The sequence below is a fragment of the Lemur catta genome, chromosome 2 (assembly GCF_020740605.2).
Source record: "Lemur catta isolate mLemCat1 chromosome 2, mLemCat1.pri, whole genome shotgun sequence".
Lineage (NCBI taxonomy): Eukaryota > Metazoa > Chordata > Mammalia > Primates > Lemuridae > Lemur > Lemur catta.
Genome location: NC_059129.1, coordinates 140,699,271 through 140,721,198, shown reverse-complemented (window position 1 = coordinate 140,721,198; position 21,928 = coordinate 140,699,271). Strand labels below are relative to the sequence as shown.

General features: G+C 49.1%; 1 protein-coding gene across 1 annotated transcript; it reads right to left on the bottom strand.

Moving 5' to 3' along the window:
* Positions 1–4,348: 4,348 nt before the first annotated feature.
* MAS1 (MAS1 proto-oncogene, G protein-coupled receptor) lies at positions 4,349–5,326 on the bottom strand. The gene has a single exon (XM_045544684.1). The coding sequence runs from the start codon at positions 5,324–5,326 to the stop codon at positions 4,349–4,351; it is 978 nt and encodes a 325-aa protein (XP_045400640.1).
* Between the last annotated feature and the right edge of the window lie 16,602 nt (positions 5,327–21,928).

Sequence of the window (21,928 nt, the reverse complement as noted above, 5' to 3'; positions counted from 1 at the left end):
TCTCTCTCATTTTCTGTATCACCATATAGAAAAACAGAATTTCTCAACTTGACACCAATCTTAATCATCCGGTTTGAGTCAGGATGTCGGCTGGTCCTTGTGCAAAGTTCAGGAGTATGAGGTTGCTGTGAGCTAGGCTGACGCCATGGCACTCTAGCCTGGGCAACAGAACGAGACTCTGTCTCAAAAAAAAAAAAAGAATACCACCCTGAATTCACCAGCACTTGGGGGAAAAGTGGAGAAGCCCCTCTGGGCCCACAGAATTAAGAGAAGCCATGACCAGTAACAGAACTGGTCATCTTAGGCTTTAGCCCACCCTCAAGCTGGCATAGCGCCACTCACAGAGAATTTCCCCAGACCCATGGTTTTCGGAGTGAGAGGAGGGAATTGGAGGTGAACATTCAATCTCCTCATTGGTCTGGGAATCTTCATGGGAAGCCCACTCTGGTTCATCTCACAGGAACCATTGGGAGTGCCAGGAGGGCTGAACCACATGGGGTGAATTGGGGACAAAGAATGGGGGGCACTGGTTGCAGCAACTGGTGCACAGATCTTGGTGGCTATTTTGTTCTCTGATTGGCAGGAGTGCCATGTCAAAGAGACTGGCTTGCACCTGAGCACTGCAGGGGCACAGTCTGCAGGAAGGTCCAAATCCCTGGCTGCATTTTCCACAAAGCCCAGATGCTAGAGGAGCTTTCCCCTTGGCCCAGAAACAACTAGAAGGTCAGGATTAAGTCCTGATGCCCACTTAATTCTTCCCCAGACAGGGAAACAATGGCAGGGCAGCAATATAGTTCCAGGGCAATGTTTAAGTTCCAGTGCTCACTATAAGTCTTCCCCAGACTGGGAAACAATGGCAGGACAACAAATTAGTTTCAGCACAGTGTTTTAGTTCTGGCACTCATTATAAGTCCTTCCCAGAATGGAAAGCAACAACAGACCAGTGTTTAAGTTCTGATACTAAGTAGTAACACTCTGACACCTCCAAAGAACACCTGCAAAAGCTAGAAGAGGTGGATGTCTTCTCAAATGCACTGGCATCAACGTAAAGATTCAAGGATTGTGAAAACTCAGGGAAATATGACACCACCAAAAGAAATAAAAAAAATTCTAGCAATGGACCCAGAAGAATTGAAGATCTATGAAATGTCTGACAGAGAATTCAGAACAACCTTCTTAAAAATTTTCAGGGAATCACAAGAATATACAGATACAAAACTAATTGAAATTTGGAAAATTCAGGAATGAAATGAAAAATTTGACAAAGAGATAGAAACAATTAAGTGTTGGACTCCCTCAGAAAAGAATGTTTCATTTGTGCCTGGCACTTGCCTCTTATCATTTGAATCATTAGTTTAGTGTTGGGTAAGATCTATAATTTACATAAAATCTGCTTTGGCAATTCAACTCGTTATATTAATACTCATATGTATATATTTTAAAATAATTAGTGTAAGAGGATCTTGCTATCCAGGGATGGTTGGTTTTAGTAAAGTTTGTTGAAAAGAAATCTTGTTAAAATAAGAACCACAATTTCATATAAAATCCTGAAAAAAAAGTGAAATTAGAATTATGAAAAAAATATGTTTATTTTGTCTTTACCAAAATTTACTGTAATTTCAACCACATGCCAATTATTTTAAACAAATGGGAAATCAATAGTTGATTTTTGGCCTCTTGGAAAAGCTCATTCTCAGGAGGCTTCTTTTCAGAACACAATCACCATGTTGTAAGAAACTGGCATGGTATCACATGACAGACGACAGACCCCCTTATCTTAACCCAGGCATTTCCTCCTACTGACTCCAAATTCTTAGACAAAACTTAGCTCTCTCAACCAATTGCCAGTTAAAGAATCTCTAAATCCACCCATGATTTGTAAGCCCCTGCTTCAAGATATCCCTCCTTTTGGGCCAAACGCATGTACACCTTCCATGTACTGATTTATGGTTTAACCAACAATTACTGTCTCCCTGAAATATATAAAACCAAACTGCAACCTGACTGCCTCAGGACCACTTACTCAAGGCTTCTTGGGTTTGGGTATCTCTGGGCTGCAGTCACTCATATTTTGGCTGAGAATAAATCTCTTTAAAATATTTGACAGAGTTTGGTCTTTCTATTAACAAGAGGATCAATTTCAGGTTGCAATAAGACCCAAAGTAACTGACAATGACTTAGGCAAATTATCTAAATGCCCAAAGGGTATAACTTATTTAGTCTTCTCTCCATATTTGCAAATTTACTTAAATCTTCTTGTTGTAGTTTTAACCTTATAGTTCACTTTGGGAATGGGTTTAGGGGAAGAGAGAGCTAACCTCTGAATCCTACCCCTTTTAAGGCATCACTTTAAAAGGTTGGAAGAATTTTTGTATTTATTATCACACTCAATTTCCCCACTTTATCTGCAGAAAGGCAATAAATGGGGCTTCCCATTAGTTCAACATATTTTCCTTAGGTGGAAATTCCCTGTATCTCATAGTCTTTAGGCTCCTCTCTGAGACCAAGATCCCACATGGGATGAGATGAGGTTGATCCCCTCACTGACCCAGGGGCCCGAGAGCAGCATCGGGGGAGATGAGGGGAAACAGAGAGGAGTCACGCTAAGCTCCATATTCTGTTCTTTCCCGGCAAAGAGGCTCTGTTTTCAACCCAAAATAAGATCATTCTAAATGTCACTGCTTCACATCCCATCTGGGCTCCTGAAAGCAAGCTGCCTTGTTCCTGAATCAGATGTCATCACCCACTGAAAAGCTCCTGTATCCAAGCTTGGCTGGTGGTGAGGTCCGCTCTGGGTGGGAGAGACTCACTGGTCTTCCCCAGCAAAGTTGCCGCCTGGTTACGGGCAATTCTTTCTTTTGAAAAAGGAAGAGGACAGAGAATGAACAGGAAGCAACCAAGAACCATTTCACTGTTGTTCCTCTGACCCTTTGGAGAACAAACAGCTAAAATAAATACTAATGGACTCATTTGTGGACTTGAAATTGTACTCCCATAGAATCTCATGACACATTGTAATTTTCATGGAAATCCTGGAAGGGACAGAAGGAAATAAACATAATGATGTAGTCTATAGGCCAAGATGGATGTCACAGCTAAAACCTGGGACATGCAGTCTGAGGATGGCAGCTGGCAGCAGGTGAGGGGCAGAGCCCATCGTAGGTGGGTGCTGAGTAAAGTTGCTGAGGAAGTTGTGCAAAGATCTGTCACAAGGAAAACCGTCCAGATTCCTCCAAGATGTGACCACCTTCTCCTTAGCCACTGAGTCCCCTTGCAGGAATGATGCAAAGAAATGCTGCAGGAGGACAGGAATGGGGTGCAGAGACCTGCATCTGGCTGCAGGTGGGAACTTTGTGGCTGTAAATAACTCACCACTTCATGGGATGGGAGGGTCTTCAAAAGCACAATCACCCTGGTGAGCTCATGAATTCAGCTCCATTCCTGAACATTATATGCAATCAAAGCATTTCAAAACACAGACTCTCATTCCATCTAGTATTTCCAAGGAGGGAAGGGAAGCCATGAGACACTCCTTTATCGTTGGCCAAATGTTTTTCTTCACAACCTGAGATGATGCTCTAACGCGCGGTTGGTTAGATTATAACATCTGCCAATGTTTTCAACAGAGGTGTTATGCCATGAAAAGCTTTCATGCTGCAAGCAAAAAGAAGACCTTTGTAAATTTACATTCAACATTTTAAAACACATAGCAATTTTTGTACATGATAGAGCTGTGTGTGTGTGCGTGTGTGTGTGCTTTACAAAACAGAAATATATATTTTGTCTGTCACTGAAAGGAGTGAGGAGAGACTGACGTTCATTGAACATCAACAATGTGCCAGGTGCTTTGCAAACCTTATCTTCTCATTTCATCTTCACAACAGGCCTGGGAGGGACAGACTATTTCTGCAACATTTTATAAGTGAGGAATGAGGCTTCTAGAAGTTAAACCCCTTGCCTGATGTCACACAGGTAGCAACCCTTGTTCTTCTCACTACATTGAGCTGCCCCCCAAGTTCCAACAAATACTTTTGTTACCTTTTCCTGCACACATCTGTAAATCTTCCTACTAGAGTAGTTTGTATAGTTCATGGTAAAATGCTGCCAGAAGAGCTGAGAAGCACAGAAATAGGTTTTGCTAAGTACAGATATGACAGAGGTCGGGCATGTATTTAGGTATTTCCAGAAGATACAGTACAAGAGTACAATCTCATCGTTAGTCTCTCATGCATGTGGGATGGGGTGTCCTTCTGTATCGTATCTGGGAGATACTTAAGTTGTATTCCAAGCACAAACTGAAAACCGTCTGTGTTCAACCATTTTTACCCACAGTTTCTCACCGCGGTCCTCAGACGACAGTCTCAACTGTGACGGTGTTACAGTTGTGTTCCTCGTGCCTCGCTTGCGTCTCATCTTTGAAAGCCCTGGTCAGAACCACTTTTAAAGACTCCTTGAACCGCTTCTTCTTACTGCTGCCCACGAAGAAATAAATGAAGGGGTTGGTGCTGCTGTTGATGGTGGAGAAGAGCAGGCAAACGTGGTGCAGGTTCCCAAACGTCGACCAGTACTCGTAGTACAGCAGGTACAGGAGCCTCATGGGCATGGCAAAGATGAGGAAGATGACGATGGTGACTATGATGACTATGTACAGCTTGGAGGAATGGGAAGTCCATGTGCTCTTCCGGATTTTCACCACCAGGATGGTGCTGGATGCCACCATGAGTGGCGTGAAGACCAGGAAGCTCAGAATGGCTATGAAGATGATGACTGCTCTGCAGTCGCTTTGAGACTGGCTCCCTTCTCCACCGCTGATGCACATGACATGCTCCATGGTGGTCACTAGACAAGAAAGTGCCCACAGGAGGGCGCAGACAAATGCCGACTGGTGCTTGGGCCGGTGGCACCGGTACCAGATGGGGTAGAGGACCGACAGGCACCTCTCCACACTAATGGCCGTCAGCAGATAGAGGCCCGTGTTGTAGCCAAACAGGAAAGTCACCGATAACGTGACATTGGTGTAGTAATGGCCGGAAGAGAGTCCGTAACCTAAAGCATAGTCAATGGACAGGATAAAAATACAAAACAGCAAGGAGATGTCGGCGATGGACAAGTGGGTGATGTAGACCGTGAAGGGATTTCTCCTCATGCGGAAGCAAAGGAACCAGAGCAGAATCCCATTTTCCACGAAGCCCAGCAGGGAGATGCTCATGATCACCCAGTGCACGACAGGGATCTGCCGCTGCCCGCTGCCCGCCGAGGCGTTCCCGCCCGCAGAGGCGTTGGTGGCATCCCCGGCCACAGACGATGTCACGTTCCACTCGGCCATGAGCAGGCCTCAGACGGGGGCTCTTCACGTAATTTTCTGTAAATAAGTCAAAAACAAAAGCAAAAAACCATGAAAATTGGCGAATTGGAATAAAAGGGAGAATTTCAGGTAGAGATCATGACGTTCATGTTGTAAAAAAAAGCTCAACAGACTGCACAGTTTTCTTCCTCGCAATGATAAGAGTAGCTCTTCTCCAAGAGAGAACTGATCCAACGGCCTTCCTCGACCCCAGTGGCCCTTCTTTTGGGCCATTGTCTGCCTGGGCCTGGGGCCAAAAAGGAGCCGGCAGAGCAAGGGGCAGAGCCCCTGGCGCAGGACCCGTTGCCACTTTTCGAAAGGTGTTTTGCAAGTCATTTCGTCTCCTACCCCTCCGTTTCCTTGCCTGAAGGACCAGGCGGATTGCATTAATATTCGATGACAAAACACGTGTTTGGGCAGGGCTGCCGTTGTCATCTTTTAATACATAAAAGGCCATAAACAGTGAGTGATGAGAGGGAGTGCCCAGGACAGTCGGGTTGGATACTGTATCAATATTGTTTAAAGTGTGAACAAGTAAAGACATTTATTTTTCGTGGCCTCAGCATCTGCGACCTACGCAGGCTACATAAGCTGTGCAAACCAACGCTCTGTGGGACAGATGGTGACGGCCTAGCGAGATGTATTTACATCCCCGCATACCATAGGCCAGACTGCAGGCAAACACCACTGACAGTCACCAAGCAAAGCACTCGCCAGAAACCGGCAAAATGCTAAGTGTTCGAGGCTGCAAAGCAAAGATTCTCAGAAACTTTCCCTCACTTTTCACTAATTGCAAAATAAACATATGCACAGCCCCACCCTCCTGCTGTAACATATACATGCCAGCCACACACCCTGCCCCCGCCGTGGGGACAGGAGAGGAGGTGCCAGCAAAAATCGCTTCCCTCCTAATCCCACCTTGTCCTTGGCTTTAAAAAAAAGTGCTGGGTTTTCTTTAGTTGGGGGGCGGGCAGTAAAACATTGTCCTTTGTTTTTTGAACTTTGTCCTTAGAAAATTGATAAAAAGAATATTTTTAATGAGTAGACATCTGCCTTTTCCTCATAAGCTCACCTGCAGCAAAATAGTAACAAATGTGTTATTTTGCAGCACTCGAATGCCTCTCATGACACTAGATGGCCACAGAATGGAGTCAGTAGAACCCCGGCACATGCAGCGCCCCAAGTGTCGATCTCGGTACAGCTGTGCCTGTAGCCCAGACTGGCAGGTGGGCCCAGGGACGTGACCCGGGGGCCCAGGAGGTCCCTGTCTCCACTGTCCCACTCACACTGCCCTCAGCAGTTCTGACACAACACAGGAAATTACTGTCACCGTGGCAGGTTCTCCTTTCATTTCATAGTTAGAAGTCATGGACCCGACACCTTCCAGAACCCACACAAGGACCAGAATTCTCAATATGGTGACTCGCTAATCAAAGATCTGCTGTAGAGACCAGGCTTTGTCAGACGTCTGCGGGTGAGAGCCACATGTCCCAAATGCAGCCATCAAGCACTTGCCCAGTGGCAGGCGCTGTGGGCTATGGCAGCGAGTAAAACAAAATGCCAACCTCTTGGAGTCTCTGTTCTAGTGGGGAGGTGGTCAGTAACCAAATAAAAATAACAGCAATGGCAAATAAGTAGACGTCAAGTTGTACGTGTTACGGAAGGAAGTAAAGCAGTTAGAGGGAGAGGCGTGGCGAGGATGTGGGGCTTCTGTTGCATGCTTGGTGATGGGAAAGGGCTCACTGAGGAGGTCACACTTGGGCAAAGACCCAAGGACATGGGCCATCGAGCCCTGCATGTGCTGGGGGAGGATATTCCAGGCACAGGGAACAGCAAGTTCAAAGGTCCCCAAGCAGGATGGAGCCGACAGCTGGAACACCCTAGCAAGGGGCAGAATGGGGAGGTCCCTGGGGGCCAGATCTGACAGGGCCTTGCAGGCTGTCGTAGGGATTTTGCATTTACTCCCAGTGAGATGGGAAAGCACTGGAGGGCTCTGCGAGGAGGAACGACAGGATTCCCTTGCTGGGACTGAGGAGTCCACAGACTCACTACGGCCTTTGTGCTCAGGTCAGACTCCAGCGGCCACAGCAGGAGGGAGGCCAGGAGGGAGGCAAACGCACTAACCTAGATGACGGTGACGCCGACCAGGGAGTGTGTGGGCGGGAGGGGGCAGTAAGACCTGGCTGGAGCCTGGTGCGAGTTGACTTGCTGTTGGAGGAGATGTGCCATGGTGCAGAGAGACAGTAAGTGTTCGGCCATCTGCCCAGCGGACCCGGCGCAGGTGGAGTGGGGCGGAGAGGCAGCGGTGGAGAGTGCAGGGGAGTGTCCGGATGGGCACACTGGTCAGCAGGGGTATAAACGTGGGTGCTGTGTGCAAACAGGTGGAATTTAAAACCATGAGGCTAGATGGGAATATCTATTTAGTGGGAGTGATTAAGGTGGAGAAAGGGCCCGAGGACGGAGCCTTGGGACGTTTCAAAGGTGGGAGGTTGGGGAGAGGAGAGAAAGGAGCAAAGGAAGCTAAGAAGGACCCAACAGGGAGGTGGGAGGATAAAAGGAGGGTGGCAACCAGGAAGCCGAGTAAGAAAGTGCTCAAGAGGAAGGGAGAACCGGGCTAATTTCACTGAAAGTTTAAGTGAGGTGAGAACCAGAACTTGACCCTGAGAGAGGGTCACTGCTACCTTGACAAGGGTAGTTTCGGTAGAGGGGAAAAGATGGACAGACTGAGAGGGAATCGCAGGAGAGTAAGTGGGGACAGTGAGTGCAGACGACCCTCTTGGGGGCCTGGGGTTAGGGGAGAGTTGACAAAAAGGTAGGAATTATCCCGTAGAGAGAAAGCAATGGACGACTCCGGAAGCAGGGGTGTGGAGGGGTGTGGAGTGGGTAGGGGAGTCACTGGCCTCCCTAGGAGCATAATTTGTTCACAAAAGCAGAGGGAGGGCAGAGTGCGCAGCTGCAGATGCAGCTAGGCGGGTGGACGTGATCGTGCGAGTGTCGGACGTTGGTTCTCTTCTGAATGCACATCTCTTTTTTCAGCAAAGTAAGGAGCAAGGCATCAGCTAAGTGAGGAGGTGCAGAAGGTCTAAGGGAGAGGGCAAGACACGAGATCACCTAGAGGAAAACACTAGGGAAATACACACAGAGCAGGACGTCCAGCCAGGCAAGCCCTGGAGCCCATCTGAGCCGGAGCTCACGGACTTGAGTGACAATTCAGTGGCTGTGTGCTTCTCTCTGGCTCCATCCGGTCCCACTGTGCAGGTGCCAGGGCGGAGAAGGAGGAGACTTGGATTTAACCAGGGCCGGGGTTTCACCAGGCTGGTGCAACGGGGAGCAGCGAAAGGAAGCATTACGTGTGGAAGGGAACAGCTATGGTGACGGGCTGTAGAACCAGCAGGGTCAGGAGAGGAGTGAGGGTGCAGGGAGGTGACAGATGTGAGCAGGAGACAGGAGCAACATAGCAGAGAGCCCGGGTGCTGGGGAAGTACTGAAGTCTGAGTCCAAAAGGCAGCAAAGGGGGTACAGGACATGGGGGTTGGAGAACAGGATGCTTGAAAGTGACATTAGGGCAGCGTAGTTTGGGGCTGCTGGCATTGATGAACACAGGGCATGAGTGCAGGGGTGAGGGCTGCGGCAGAGCAGAGGTCAAGACTGTTGGAGGTGAGAACGGGACCTGACACCGGGGCGCTGGAAGAATTATCCACGTGGACATGGAGATCGCTGAGAAATAGTGTTGAAATGCAGGAATATGGGGGGAGGGAATGGCTGTGAGCCAGGGGCTAAAGTCGCCAAGGAATTTGGGGAACACCCAGGGGTCTGCAGTGATCCCCTTGAGGAGGCTGGGAGTGGTGTGCTGCGGGGCATGCACTTCAGAGCCGGGCACCCTATTGCTGCTGCCGCTGCTGCTGTTTGAGAGCAGAAAGAGGGAAGAGAATCGTCTGCAGTTCAAGAAAGTAGGGTGAGAGGGCCACCCCGGGGCTGCCAGAAGGAACAGGGGGCGAGCCGCCTGTGTCACTGGTGCTTCCAGCAGCCACACTAAAGAAAGTGAAAGGAAACCAGTGAAATTCATTTTAATAATATATTTTATTTAGCCTAACATCACTTCAACATGTAATCAATACGAAAAGTACGCATGAGGTAGTTACGTTCTTTCCTTCCCACAGAGTCCTCCAGGCTCAGCGTGTCTCTCTCTTGTGGCCACCGCGTCCCCTGTTCAACAGCCACATGTGACTCGTGGCTACCGTGTAGGACAGCGCAGGTTTCGAGCCATCACAACACTGAAATAGCTTCTACAAGGAGGTCAAGTGTTCCGTCCTTACTAACAAGCCTAATCAAACACCAGAAATGTGAAATATGGACTTACTCAGGATTTTTGAGGAAATGGACAAGAACATCTTTGTGACTCAGGCCCACACCCTGGGGTCTCTCTCAGACCCCAGCAGGGGTCAGCTCCGGCTCCCCACTGTGCGGGGAGAGCCCTCATTCACCGGGGGCGCGTCCCCTGCCCATCGTCACTCGCTCGTGCGAGAGTCACAGCCTGCTCTGTTTCGACCTCCGACCTATAGTCTGAAATAGCCGGTCCTGGACTTTCCTTTTCCAGCACCAGTTTCTAGTTTGATACTAAACATTTCCACTTTTGCACAAAAATTTCTGAACAAATTCACAGAAACCAGTTGGGAAAGGGGTTTCAACACATACAACCAAACTGTATCTTTCTTTTAAGAATCGAACCAAAGTAACCAAATTCTATGGTTAGAGGGATTTTTTTTTTTCTTCTAAAGATAAATCTTACTCCCTCTGTTCTTTGAGTAATATTTACGTATAAGTCCTCAAACTAAGTGTTAAGGATAAAGAAGTAAACGAGACACCGTTCTCTGCGTAGTTTTGCCCGAGAGACAGAGAGAGCTGTATGTGAGTCACTATGGCCAGCAGAGTGAAGGAGACCTTGGCCAAGTGCAGGCACGTGCACGGCAGGAAGCAGTGTCTCGGGGTCTCAAAGGAGGCTTACTGGGTTGGGTCTTGAAGGGTCGGTAAAAGTTTGTTCACTGCGGAAGGGGAAGAAATGTATTTCAAGAAAAGAGAACAGCATGGACAAAGGAGTGGAGGCAGGAGGGCCCAGGATGTTCCTGGTGGGGTTTGGGGGGCTTTTGGGTCTTGGGTGGAAGATGACTCACAAGGGAATGAACAGCGAGACGGGGGCATGAGAGGCATCAGGCTGATGCTACAGACTGTGCTTACCAACTTCAGCGCTTAAAAGACGACCTGGGGTGGCTTACCAAAAAATTCCAGGGTCCCACTCTCTCAGAAAGCCTGGGATGAGGCCCTCCAACCCGAATTTTCAAAACCCAAGGGATTCTGATGTGGGTGGGCCATGGCCACAGTTAGCAAAACACTGCACGAGGAAGCCATGAAAGGTTTTTGTGGATTGGGACATGACCTGAACTGTGTTTTAGGAAGGGCACCAAAGTCTGGATGGAGGGGCCATGGACAGAGCAAGGAGGCAAACAGGGGCTGCTGAAATAGCCCTGGTGAGAAATAACCAGGACGGTGGTGAAAGGAGAGAATGGGTTCCAGGCACATTTCGGAAAAGACTGGTCGGGCCTCAGTGACCATGATGGGGAGGGGCTGGGAGGGCTCAGTGGAGATTTCCCTCTGATGGGGCTGTGTGGAGAAACTACTACCGACTGAGGTCAGGGTCGGGAGGAACAGTGGTTGGAAGATTGGTTGGTGGTGACGTGAGAATGAAGAATCTCAAGGACACACATCAGGGTAAGTCCCAGGTGTGCACCTTGGTGTGTTCCCTGCTCCCACAGTCACAAATCTTTTAATAAGTATAACTTCATCAAACAACGAGCGAGAGACATGCATACGGAGTCTTCCAAACATTGTCCATTGCTATGCATCTGCCTGATTGTAAATTTCAAATGCAGAAGTGTCTAAAACCAAGACCATACGCTCCCTTTGTGTTCCCACATTTCTGGCCTAGACTCTTGGGATGAATATCCCGTTCTCCTTGGTCCCTGCTCCAATCCATCCTTCCCACTTCTCACACCGCCATCCCTTCGTTTCCCGGTACTCCCTTCACCCACTCTGCTACTATTCACTAATTGCCTCCATACCCATGACGTTCCTCCTTGTAGTACAGTTAAAATTTCATCTCCCCCACTGTTATAGACTGAATTGTGTCCCCTTCCAAAATGCATGTGCTGAAGCCCTACCCCCAACATGACTGAATTTGGTGATAGGGCCTTTAAAGAGGTGATTAAGGTTAAACGAGGTCCTAAGGGTGAGCCAATAGGACTGGTGTCCATATAAGAAGAGGGAGAGACACTAGAAATCTCTCTCTCTCCACAGGCACACAGAGGAAAGGCCACATGAGGACACAGGTAGAAGGTGGCCTTCTGCAAATCGGGAAGGGAGCCCTCACTAGACCAGCCCTGATGGCACCTAGATCTTGGACTTCTGGCCTCCGGAACTGTGAGAAAATACATTGCTGTTCTATTAATATATGCCACCTAGGCTATGGCATTCTGTTATGGCAGCCCTCACAGAATAATACACCCACTTAACTGCAAACTCCTTGAAAACACGACTTAATCGTATTCATGGCTGAATCTGTGGCAATTGCACACAGTAGGCATTCAATAAATACTTCAGGAAATAAAGCTCATCCTAACAGCTCTGAGAACACACCCTGCCCGCCCACTACTGTAAGCGAAGGGCATTGCAGTTAGCAAAAGCAGTTCTCTAATGGTCAGAGTAAAACTCTTGACCACATACAGTATTTAGGCAGATTTTGATCATGATGTGATTGGGATGCAAATTAAAAAATCCCATTAAAACTAATTCTCATTCAAAACTCATCATAACCTTCCAAATTGTTTTATTATAGCGGGGTTTTATTTAAATGAGCACACTGGTAAAAATCACATTCTCAGCCTTACCCGACCAAACTTAAATCTCTTAATATAAATAGCAGCCAGCCCTGCAGGGTCACCACCCCAGCCCCTTCCTCCTCCAGCCGTTGGCCACCATGTGTGGTCTGCATCTGTCAGGGGACGGCTGACTGGGATATCTGAGGTTGGGAAGGGTGAGGAGGGTAGATGGGTGATTGCTGCTGACTCAGCAGTCTAGCTCAGAATAACCTGCTGTCTCCAACAGCAGAGTGGAGACACACAGCTCAGTTCTCCAAAGCCAGGGGAGCACCTGCACCACAGGACGAATCAGCAGGGCAACTTGTCCCCCTGTGAACCCAGTTCTAGGGCAGGAGGCTCTCTGTCCAGATATGCAAATCATTCTTTATACAGCGCTTGCATTTGCAGGTGCTGCATAAAACCTGCAAATGCAAATGCAAGACTGCAACCCGGCACTGGCAGTCCGGGGTGGAAGGACAGCTCGTCCTCACAGTCCTCGGTGCCCCTATAGTGGACAGTAACACAGTGGTGGAAACCTCAGCTGGGAACACAGTAGGAAGAGGGCCAAGGAGGTGATGGCATTGTTATTGGGAAGCGTTGTGGGCAGCATCACAGGGCCTCTTACCCTCCTCTCTTCCTTCTCATGAAAGAAATTTCTAGAAGGCAAGACATAAGTTAGAGGATGAGAATACCGTGGTGTAGGGCTACAGAGCGCAAAGCATCTTTCTGTCCATTCTAGCTTCGCACCTTTATAATCAGCTTGGGAGGCTAATGAGGAAGACGTCACTGCTCCCATGTTAGAGGGAAAAACCTAAGGATTAATGACCAAGCCAAGCTCGGAGCAGCGCATTGCACAAGCCCAAAGTGCTCCACCAGCCCGATTGCTTCCCGGTGCCTGGTGTTCCTTGGGTCATGCAGAGCCGCCGAGCCCAAAAGCTCATGTGGATCCTAATCACAGAGCGCCCGGGCACAAATCCAGGTCGCCTGACTTCTAACCAAAAGCCAAGCCAGGATCCCACTCAAGAAAAACAACAAAAAGAGAAGTCCGGCAACCACTGTTCTACCACACTCCCTCATTTTACAATCAGTACGTGGAAGCAGGGGAGGCCAGGAGACAGGGAACATCCACAACTGTTTGATGAGCCTTGTCGCCAAGCACTCCTGACCTTACCCTGAGCTCTCCCCACCACGCTCTGGGGCCCGATCCTATTTTTAAGATGTTACCTTTTATAGCCTTTCTGTGCTTGACTTTTCCAATGCAGTCTGCCTCTAATCTTTGCTATTTAAGGAACCGGAGCCACCATATTCCCTGATGCTATAGGGGATTTTTATTTTTCTTGAGACTTGTTTAATTCCTAGCTGCGACTTTACCAGCCGTAGGACCAGCACCACGGTGTGCCCTCCCCACTGTGGAGTAAACTGGCCTGAAGGGGGATCAAACCACTCCTGCCTGCTCAGAGGGCTCTGCACTGACAAAATGCTCACCCAATGGGACTCATTTTATAGTCTGCTTAATCTTAACACTAAATGCGGGTGTTTTAAAATTTTTTATTGCCCTTTTTTTCTAATTTTACAACAATATGGATTCATTAAAGAAAATTTGAAAAATTCACACATAAACCACTACTCAAAATTAACTTGATTTAATATTGGGGATATTCCCTGTTAGTTTTATTCAATGTGTCATACACACTCTTTTTTAAAATTGAGACTGCATTTTATACTTTGGTATCCTTTTTCTCACTCAATATCATATTGTAAACATTTTCTCATGTCAGTATATACTCTAAAAATATTAATATCACTATCAGGATGTACCATGAATTATTTTTATTAATAATTAATTTCCTAGCCTTGATTCCCAAATTTGATCAGTGACAAAAAGTTACCTTGTTTTAATTTGCACTTATTTGGTACTAATGAGGATGGACATTCACTTGCATTCTTTTTTGATGAATGTTTTTTTATATTCTTTGTTCATTTCTTTTATTTGGTTGCAAAAATTCTTTGTAAATATAACACTTTTTCATATATGTTACAAATTCTTTTCCTCCAAGAACTGGAGTGTTTTATGAAAGGCATAAAAGGATGCTGCTTTGAATTTTCTTAAGAACACTTCCTCATTGTGAAAGTCTGACTGTCCTCTGTCAATCATTGAGGTTTAAAGCTTGAAGGAATTACATTGATCCTGCAAACCACCCCCTTGTTTTACACATGAGGAAGTTAACTCAGCACTAGCCCAAGGTCACATACATAGTCAGAAGCAAAGGTGGCAGCAGAGCCTGGATTGCTCAGGTCCAAGTCGGCGCTATTTCTGCACCCTCAACACACACACCAGCCCACTGTCAACAGTCTGCTTATGTGTGAAGCTCACCCACCCCTTCACGAGGCTCGTAAGAACTTTTGGGACATTTAATAATGGCCTTTATGTCTCCAGAAGCAACTACCACAATCAACTTGATTCTCAGTAATGATCTTCATTAAGAGCCTCAAAAGATGGACTTTTTATTTATCAAAGGATGGATCTTATTTATTAAAGAATGGATTTTTATTTGTTATTATTTCTTGGGGAAGTTGGGGGAGACAGGGTCTCACTCTGTTGACCAGGCTAGAGTGCAGTGGCATCATCATGGCTCACTGCAGACTCAAACTGCTGGGCTCAAGCGATCCTCCTGCCTCAGCCTCCCGAGTAGCTGGGTCTAGAGGTGTGCACCACCACACCTAGCTAAACTTTTATTTTTTGTAGAGACAGGGGTCTTGCTCTTGCTCAAGCTGGTCTCAAACTCCTGGCCTTAAGTGATCCTCCTGCCTCAGCCTCCCAAAGTGCTGGGATTACAGGCGTGAGCCATCATGCTCAGCCTGATACCTGATGCTAAACCCGTAACAAAAACAATGACAAAAACAAACAAGGATGAATGTTTTCAGAAACACTGTCTCTGTTCCCACTTTCTTCTGTGAGACAGAGTGACTCGTACTTGTCACCATTATCAACAAACACTTCTGTTGATGAGGGACACCATGCTTCACCTTTATAGGTAAGGATACCTGGAGGCTGAGGTGGAAATTGAGGCATGTCCTTCCTTCAGAACCGATGGTAAAAGCGAGCTGTCCCATTCAACAGCACAGCACCTCTAGCCACGTCCTCCAAGGGCGTCAGATGTGATCTCGTCCCCCCCCTTCCCTCCCCAGCACACGAGTGCTGCTACGAACCACACGCCACGTCTCCCCCAACCCCCTCTGAGCCAGAGCCCAGACACACCTTCTCCCCTCGGGCCGCCCTCCCGCCTTCCTGCGGTTCTTTCTCTGTCTCCCATGTTGGGTCTCTTTTTGCACTGCCTTTGGCCTCCGTGTTCCCCAGGCTCCTTCTTAGCCCTCCTCCCCCCTCACTCTGTAGACTCTCCCTGGTGTTCTTGGCCAGCTCCCGTTTCAACTCTCCCCACGGCCTGATGAAATCCACATTTGCGGCTCCTGCTCAGACCTCTCTCTAGAACATCAGATGCGTATAACGACAGCCCTGGCCATCTCCAGCTGGGCTTCTCACGGTCGCACACCAGCCTCAGCCGGTCTGCAACAGAAATCCGACCTTCCCTGCTATTCCAAGACAGAAAACTGCACGTTTTACCAGGTGTCTACGTCCCCTTCGTCAGTCCCTAGAATCAGCCATTTCTCCAAGGAGCCCTGGTTCCTTTTAGCAGACAGTGGTATTTAGAAGCCAAGATCTGGTGCCATGTGTGCTCCTTGCTCTTACGGTGTCACTGCTCCCAGGCCCTTCAGCAGAAGGGCTAAGGAATATGTGTATATAAACACATATATGTCCAGTCATACACACACACACTTACAGCTATGTTTCTATATCTTTCTGTATATTGACATATATGTATGTAAAACCATGAGTTGATACCAGCATCTCCAATTTTGATCCAATGCCATGAGCTCACGTCTTCTCCCTCTCCATATTTATAACTATTTCTCTGGTAGTGAGGAACCTGCCTTCCGTTGTCCTCAATACATTTACTTTTTTAATCCACCTGTACGTAAGCCATCTCCTACATGTGCCACCGCCCTTCCCCCACCCCTGCACGACGCCCTCCTCGCTTTGTTGGGCTCCTCCACTTTCTGCCAGGCCACCGCAGCCACTGGCCCCTGCCCTGAGGCACAGTCCTCGCGTAGCGGGAGCTCCAACGCCCAGCTCCAGGTCCCCTGTGCCCCCACACAGATGCCCTTCTGCCCTGCCGGCACTGACATCCCTGCCGTGTGACAACTGCCACCGCCCTCACCCCACTTGGCTGCCTCTACGTGGGTGACCCTTACCTGCTCAGGTGCAGCTCCTCACACAAGCACCCCTGGCCAGCCTGACCACAGCAGAGGGGAGGACTTAACACCACCAACACCCCCAAAAAGAGATTTTTGACAAGAGGGGTTTGACATTGTTCCAATTACAATGCAGAGGCCATGCCGGTTCTGCCGGTGCCTACGGCCACTTGGCCTGGGAGCTGCACTTTCAGTCAAACTGAGCACTAGAGGCAAGTCCTACCCGGGCAGCTTAGCCCCTCTGTGCATCAGCTCCTGCACATAATCGGCATTTTAATGCAGTTTTGAAAGCCTGGGGTATAAGAAAAGCTAGAGATTGAATAGCGCATTGCCAGTGTGAGTCTCGTGGCAATGCCACATTGAGAAAATGAATCAGCAGCTGGGAAAACAGGTGGGGGGGTTTCCACAGATGTGTGCGGATGTGGGCTTCGTAGAGCTCGTGTCCTGGCAGGTCTGCCCGAGATTCTAGCTACAATGACCTCTCAACGGAAGTGATGGGAACAGAGGGACAGCGGAACTGATAGAAAAAACAAGGAGAATCAGAGAAGCCCAAGAGTTCTAGAAGCCACAAATTCACACTTGCTTGAGTGTTCTCCAGAGAACTAGGAAGCAAACACCCCCCTTCCCATTCAGTTGAGCACCATTCTCCATGACCCCAGTTCCCAGCCTGTCACAGCACTCTCAGAAGAAAGAGAGAGAGAGAGAGAGAGAGAGAGAGAGAGGAAAAGAAAAGAAAAGAAAAGAAAGCCAGCCAGCAAAACCGAGGTCTGAGGGGTGGGCCGTCTGAAACCTCCCCTCATTCCCAGGCGACCAAAAAGAGAGCCTGACCCTAGGCTGGACCTTCCAGGCTTGCAGATCCAGAGAAAAGGGCAAATTCTTCCCCGTGTGTGTGTGCAGCGACCTGGACAAACAGAAAGCCATTTGTGAGCTGGAATTTCCATGGCAGGGAAGGGCTCTGATGGGAATGTGCAGGGCAGGAACATCTGTCCTGGTATTAAATGCCTCATTCCCGCCTCTTAACACTACGGCTATCTGCATGGGGCAGCAGGGACTTCCTGCTCCCTTTCCAAATATACAGCAGGTTACTGGTCTCAAAGTGGGGGAGGGGACTTTGTCCCCTAGGGGACGTTTGGCATGTCTGGATATTTTTGGTTGTCACAACTGAAAGGAGTGTGCTATTGATACCTAGTGGGTAGAGGCCAGGGATGCTGCTAAACACCCTACAATGCACAGGGAGTCCCCAAAACATAGAAATCCACAGCTCAAAATGCCAGTGGTGCCAAGGCTAAGGCCCCCTGCTCTAGAGACAGGCTCATTGCCACCTTATTGCTGCACACACAGCCATCTGACGACACCCCATACCTATACATGCTCTCACCAAATGACCCCTGTGTGTCCTGGCTGAGAAATATTGCTAAGATATGCCAAACACCAAGACTGAGCAGGACATTCCTTTTAAAACACACCTGGTCACCAATGGGCTGCACATGACTTTATGAGCAATAGCAGCTAATACTGATGCGGGTGTCCACCAAGGAAAGGAAAGAAAAATCAACCCAGCTGGCCTCTGGCCGTGCCCTGCAGCTCCCAGTCAAGTGATTTCTCTAGAGGAATCCATGTGGCTGCAGCCGTTTCACACCTCACCATCTATCGTTCATAAGATCCAATTAGGCAACCTTGGAAACCTCCAAGTTCACCGTCAGACCCGTGAGTTGATCCTAAGATTCTCCCCCTACCAGCCACCCCCATCGGGAGCTTAAAAAGAAAAAGCTACAGCAGAAGTTTCAACCCTGAAGTTGAAAAGCAGTATCTGAGAACAGTTAACTCAGCAAAGAAGAAAATTTTCCAAAACAAAGGCAGAAGTTTTTGCTAACATATACTGACAGCGAACAGCTAACACACTGTAAGGAATAAAGCGGCACAGAAAGAGTGACCCAGGAGATAGCTTTGAAAAGAGGGAATGTCTTACTCTGCTTGCCAAGGACAGCTGAACGATTAAAAACTTGGGTGCAGACTCACTAGTGTCATTTGCTCAGGAAGGGTCAGAGGTGACCACAAGAAGGCTGCCCCTCCGCATCTGGGGCGTCCTTACCCTGCCAGCCTGCAGGGTCTCCTGTCCCAACATCTCCAAGGATGGCTGCAGCCTCCCGTTCTCTGAAGAAATCAGAGCTGCTCTCCCGCTGCTGAGAATACTTGAGATGTGCCAAGCAGATGGTCCCACGCTTATCAGCAGAAGCCGTGCTTCCAATGGCATCACTCAGTGACACACTCAAGTGAAAATCTTCACGCTGATCCACGGTAGGGACGAGCTGTCGGGAACGCAAGGTGGCTGACCACCTTGAACCACTAGGGCCAGCCAGGGCTAAGGAGAGACATGACCCAGAGAAATGCCATGTGGAAGGGCAAGATCACATGTGTAGTGGAGAGACAGAACCCGCTCAAATTCCTAGCTCAGCCTGTTACGAGGCATGTGACCTCTGCCAGGCTCTCAGCTAATAATACTACCTGAAAAAAAAGTTGTAACGATTAAATGAGATGCATGTACAGACCTGCACGGTGGGAGACACATGGGTAACTAATTAAATATTTGTTCCCCTCCTATACAACCCCTTTGGGAGAGTATCATGCCCAGTTTAGCACATAAGGCTCGTGCGATGTGATGCAAAGAGAGAGGATGCCCGGGAGCCGGGTTCAGTGTGCACCACGGGCACTGCCCAGGCTGCTTCTCAGCCTCGGTGCAGACTCGCGCCCTGCGGTCAGGAACACGAGATCATATTACTTTTTCCCCTGGCCGCTGTTCCCTATTTTCCAAAGGACCCACCGTAGAGCCCCAAAGGCAGAACAGGAGAATTCTGGATCATTTGGGTCTCAGGTAGCCAAGCCGGGTGGTGAAGACCCATCCCCTGCTCATGGGCGCGTTGCCTCTCATTCAAAGGCATTCCTTCTCAGCCACTGCGTCCAAGCAGCAGGGGACCCCTGGGACCAAGGAGCTGAAAACGGGTGAGAGGGCAATTTCAGAGTCTGGGAAAGCAGACTTGGGAGCCCACAGATGAAGCTTTCCTCGGCTGTTTTCCTAAGCAGTGAGAGCAAATCCACAGGGCAGAGCCAGACCACTCTTGTGCAAAGCTTGGCGGCGTCTGTGCCCCCAGCGGGAAGAAGAAGGGGGAGAAGAGGACTCTCCCTGAAGCTGGCCAGCCCCTGCTGGGCAGGCAGGTGCCGGGCAGCACATCAGCAGGCAGCGAGCTCAGCCTGGGGGTCAGGGGTGCACTTCCATTACCTGGCTTTGACGTGCCGAGGGAGGAGAAGCTCAGCCTCCTGCAGAACTTTAGTTTCCCAGAGGACAGTCCGAGGCTGAAAAGGAAACAGGGACCGTCTAAAGCAAGCTGCAAGGCGGAGAAGAAGCGGCACTCGGTGGAAAGTGGATCAGACCTCTGGAAGCAAATGCAATTAGGAGAGAATTAACGAGCTGCCTGAGAAGGTGCCAAAGTCCCAGCCGGGAAGGAAGAGACCCTGGAGGAAACGAGGAAGGAGGAGATGAGCTGGGAGAGAAGGATCCTCTCTGCTGCTCTGCTCCACACGCTGCTCTCAGACCACAAGAGCCGTCCAGCTCTTGTGGGCATTTCACCCCGTCCCCACGGGCGCTGCGAAACCCGGAGCAGGGTGACCAACTAGAAGGAAGATGCGAACGTCATTATTTAAGTCAACAGAGCAGAGGGCCTCAACAATTTGCTTTTTCCAGCTCCTAGCACAACAGAGAAGTCTGTCCACACTGGCAGAGGACAACTAGTTTCCAGTTTGGAAATTGATAACAGTCACAAGGTGAATGAAGATCGAGCCACCTGGAAGCTGGAGTAGCCGGACGGTTTCCAGGGAGGGGCTGGTGGCTTGCTGGGGGGAGCTCCGAGGGGACGGCTCTCTCTTCCCCCAGATTGAGTGGGTGGTGGAAGGCGCCGATTGTTTTGTGACTAATTGGCACCACTAACAAAGCAGGAACTACTGCAGATGGAGCTGGAGTTTCATTTGTGGTAGATAATGATTTATACTAAGAGAAAATACAGCAACTCACTGTAAAAATAAAACTGCTCGCATTTAAGCCACAAATAGGTTGACTATTTCTGTGCTTTGGTTTGTCTTTGTGAGTAATCATTCCCTTCCTGAGACGTGGGGAGGGTTGGGGAGAAGGTGGGGAGAGAACGGGTAACGGCCGCTGAGCCTGGGCAAGGACGGGCTGTGCTCCCGGCTCCCGGGGTGGAAGTTCTAGCTTCCCCCTCGTGAGACAAATCACACCTCCCGAAGTTCCCCAGAGACACAGCATCCCTCCTTCTCCCATCAAACAACAGGGAATCCTGGGGGAGCGGGTGGGGAAAGGCTTTATGGGAACAAGGAAGGAGGACGCGTAGGTGCCCAGAAGGCCATACGGCAGACCCATAAGCGGTGGAAGCCACAAGTGGCAGGTGCAAAGCGCCCATGAGTAGCGCAGTGGTGGGACCCATGGCAGACCCACGAGTGGCAGAATTCCCTTTTTCCACCAGGGTCTCCCCTGGAGTCCCAAACCTTCTCAATGCCATGGGGACTTCACTCAGTGCTAACCCCAAGAAAGTCTAATGAATTCAAGTCACATCCTAAAATACATTCCTCATCGGGAAGGAACTCTGCCTTGCCCCACAAGCAGAGCCTGCATTCTGTGCCCCACAGAAGCCCGGCGCTCACACAGACGGGAGGGTCAGGAGAGCCAGGGCAGGACCCCTCTTACCAGGAGAAGACAGCCGCAGAGCTAGGGTGGAAGGAAACGCAGACCCACAGAACGGCAGGCAGCTGACCTAGTACAAATTGTCTTGCTTCACCATTCGGGAGCAACACGACTTCAGGTATGCTAGAAATTTGGGCTCGCAAGCTTGACCAGAGTGATGAGTGCTTCTTTATCCCATCCGCTTGAGTGACAGGGGCCCAGAGCAGGCCTGGCCCTGCCCTCTGCCCTTCAGTGCCGCAAAGAGTGTTCAGATCTCACTGGTCAGATAAAAGCCCAAGATAAAACCCTGAGAACAGAACTCTCTCAAACTGATCTGATCCCCGTCTGCCTCAAGAATCTTCTCCAGGCTTCTGTAGCCGACACTGACCTGGAATTGGTAGGGTCTCTCCCAAGAAATGATCTTTACTTTCAGTGCACGTTTCTTAAACATCGAATCTCAAAGAAAGACCTGGCATCTTCTCCCCTGTGTGCTTGTTTTCCTCCAACTAGACAGGCCCAGGTTGGGGCATGTGAGAACACTACAGAGGGCAGGCGCCACAGAGGTATGAAAACGGGGAAGCGAGTCCAAGGGCGTGGTGGGAGTAGCCTGCCTAGACATACAGGTACACACCA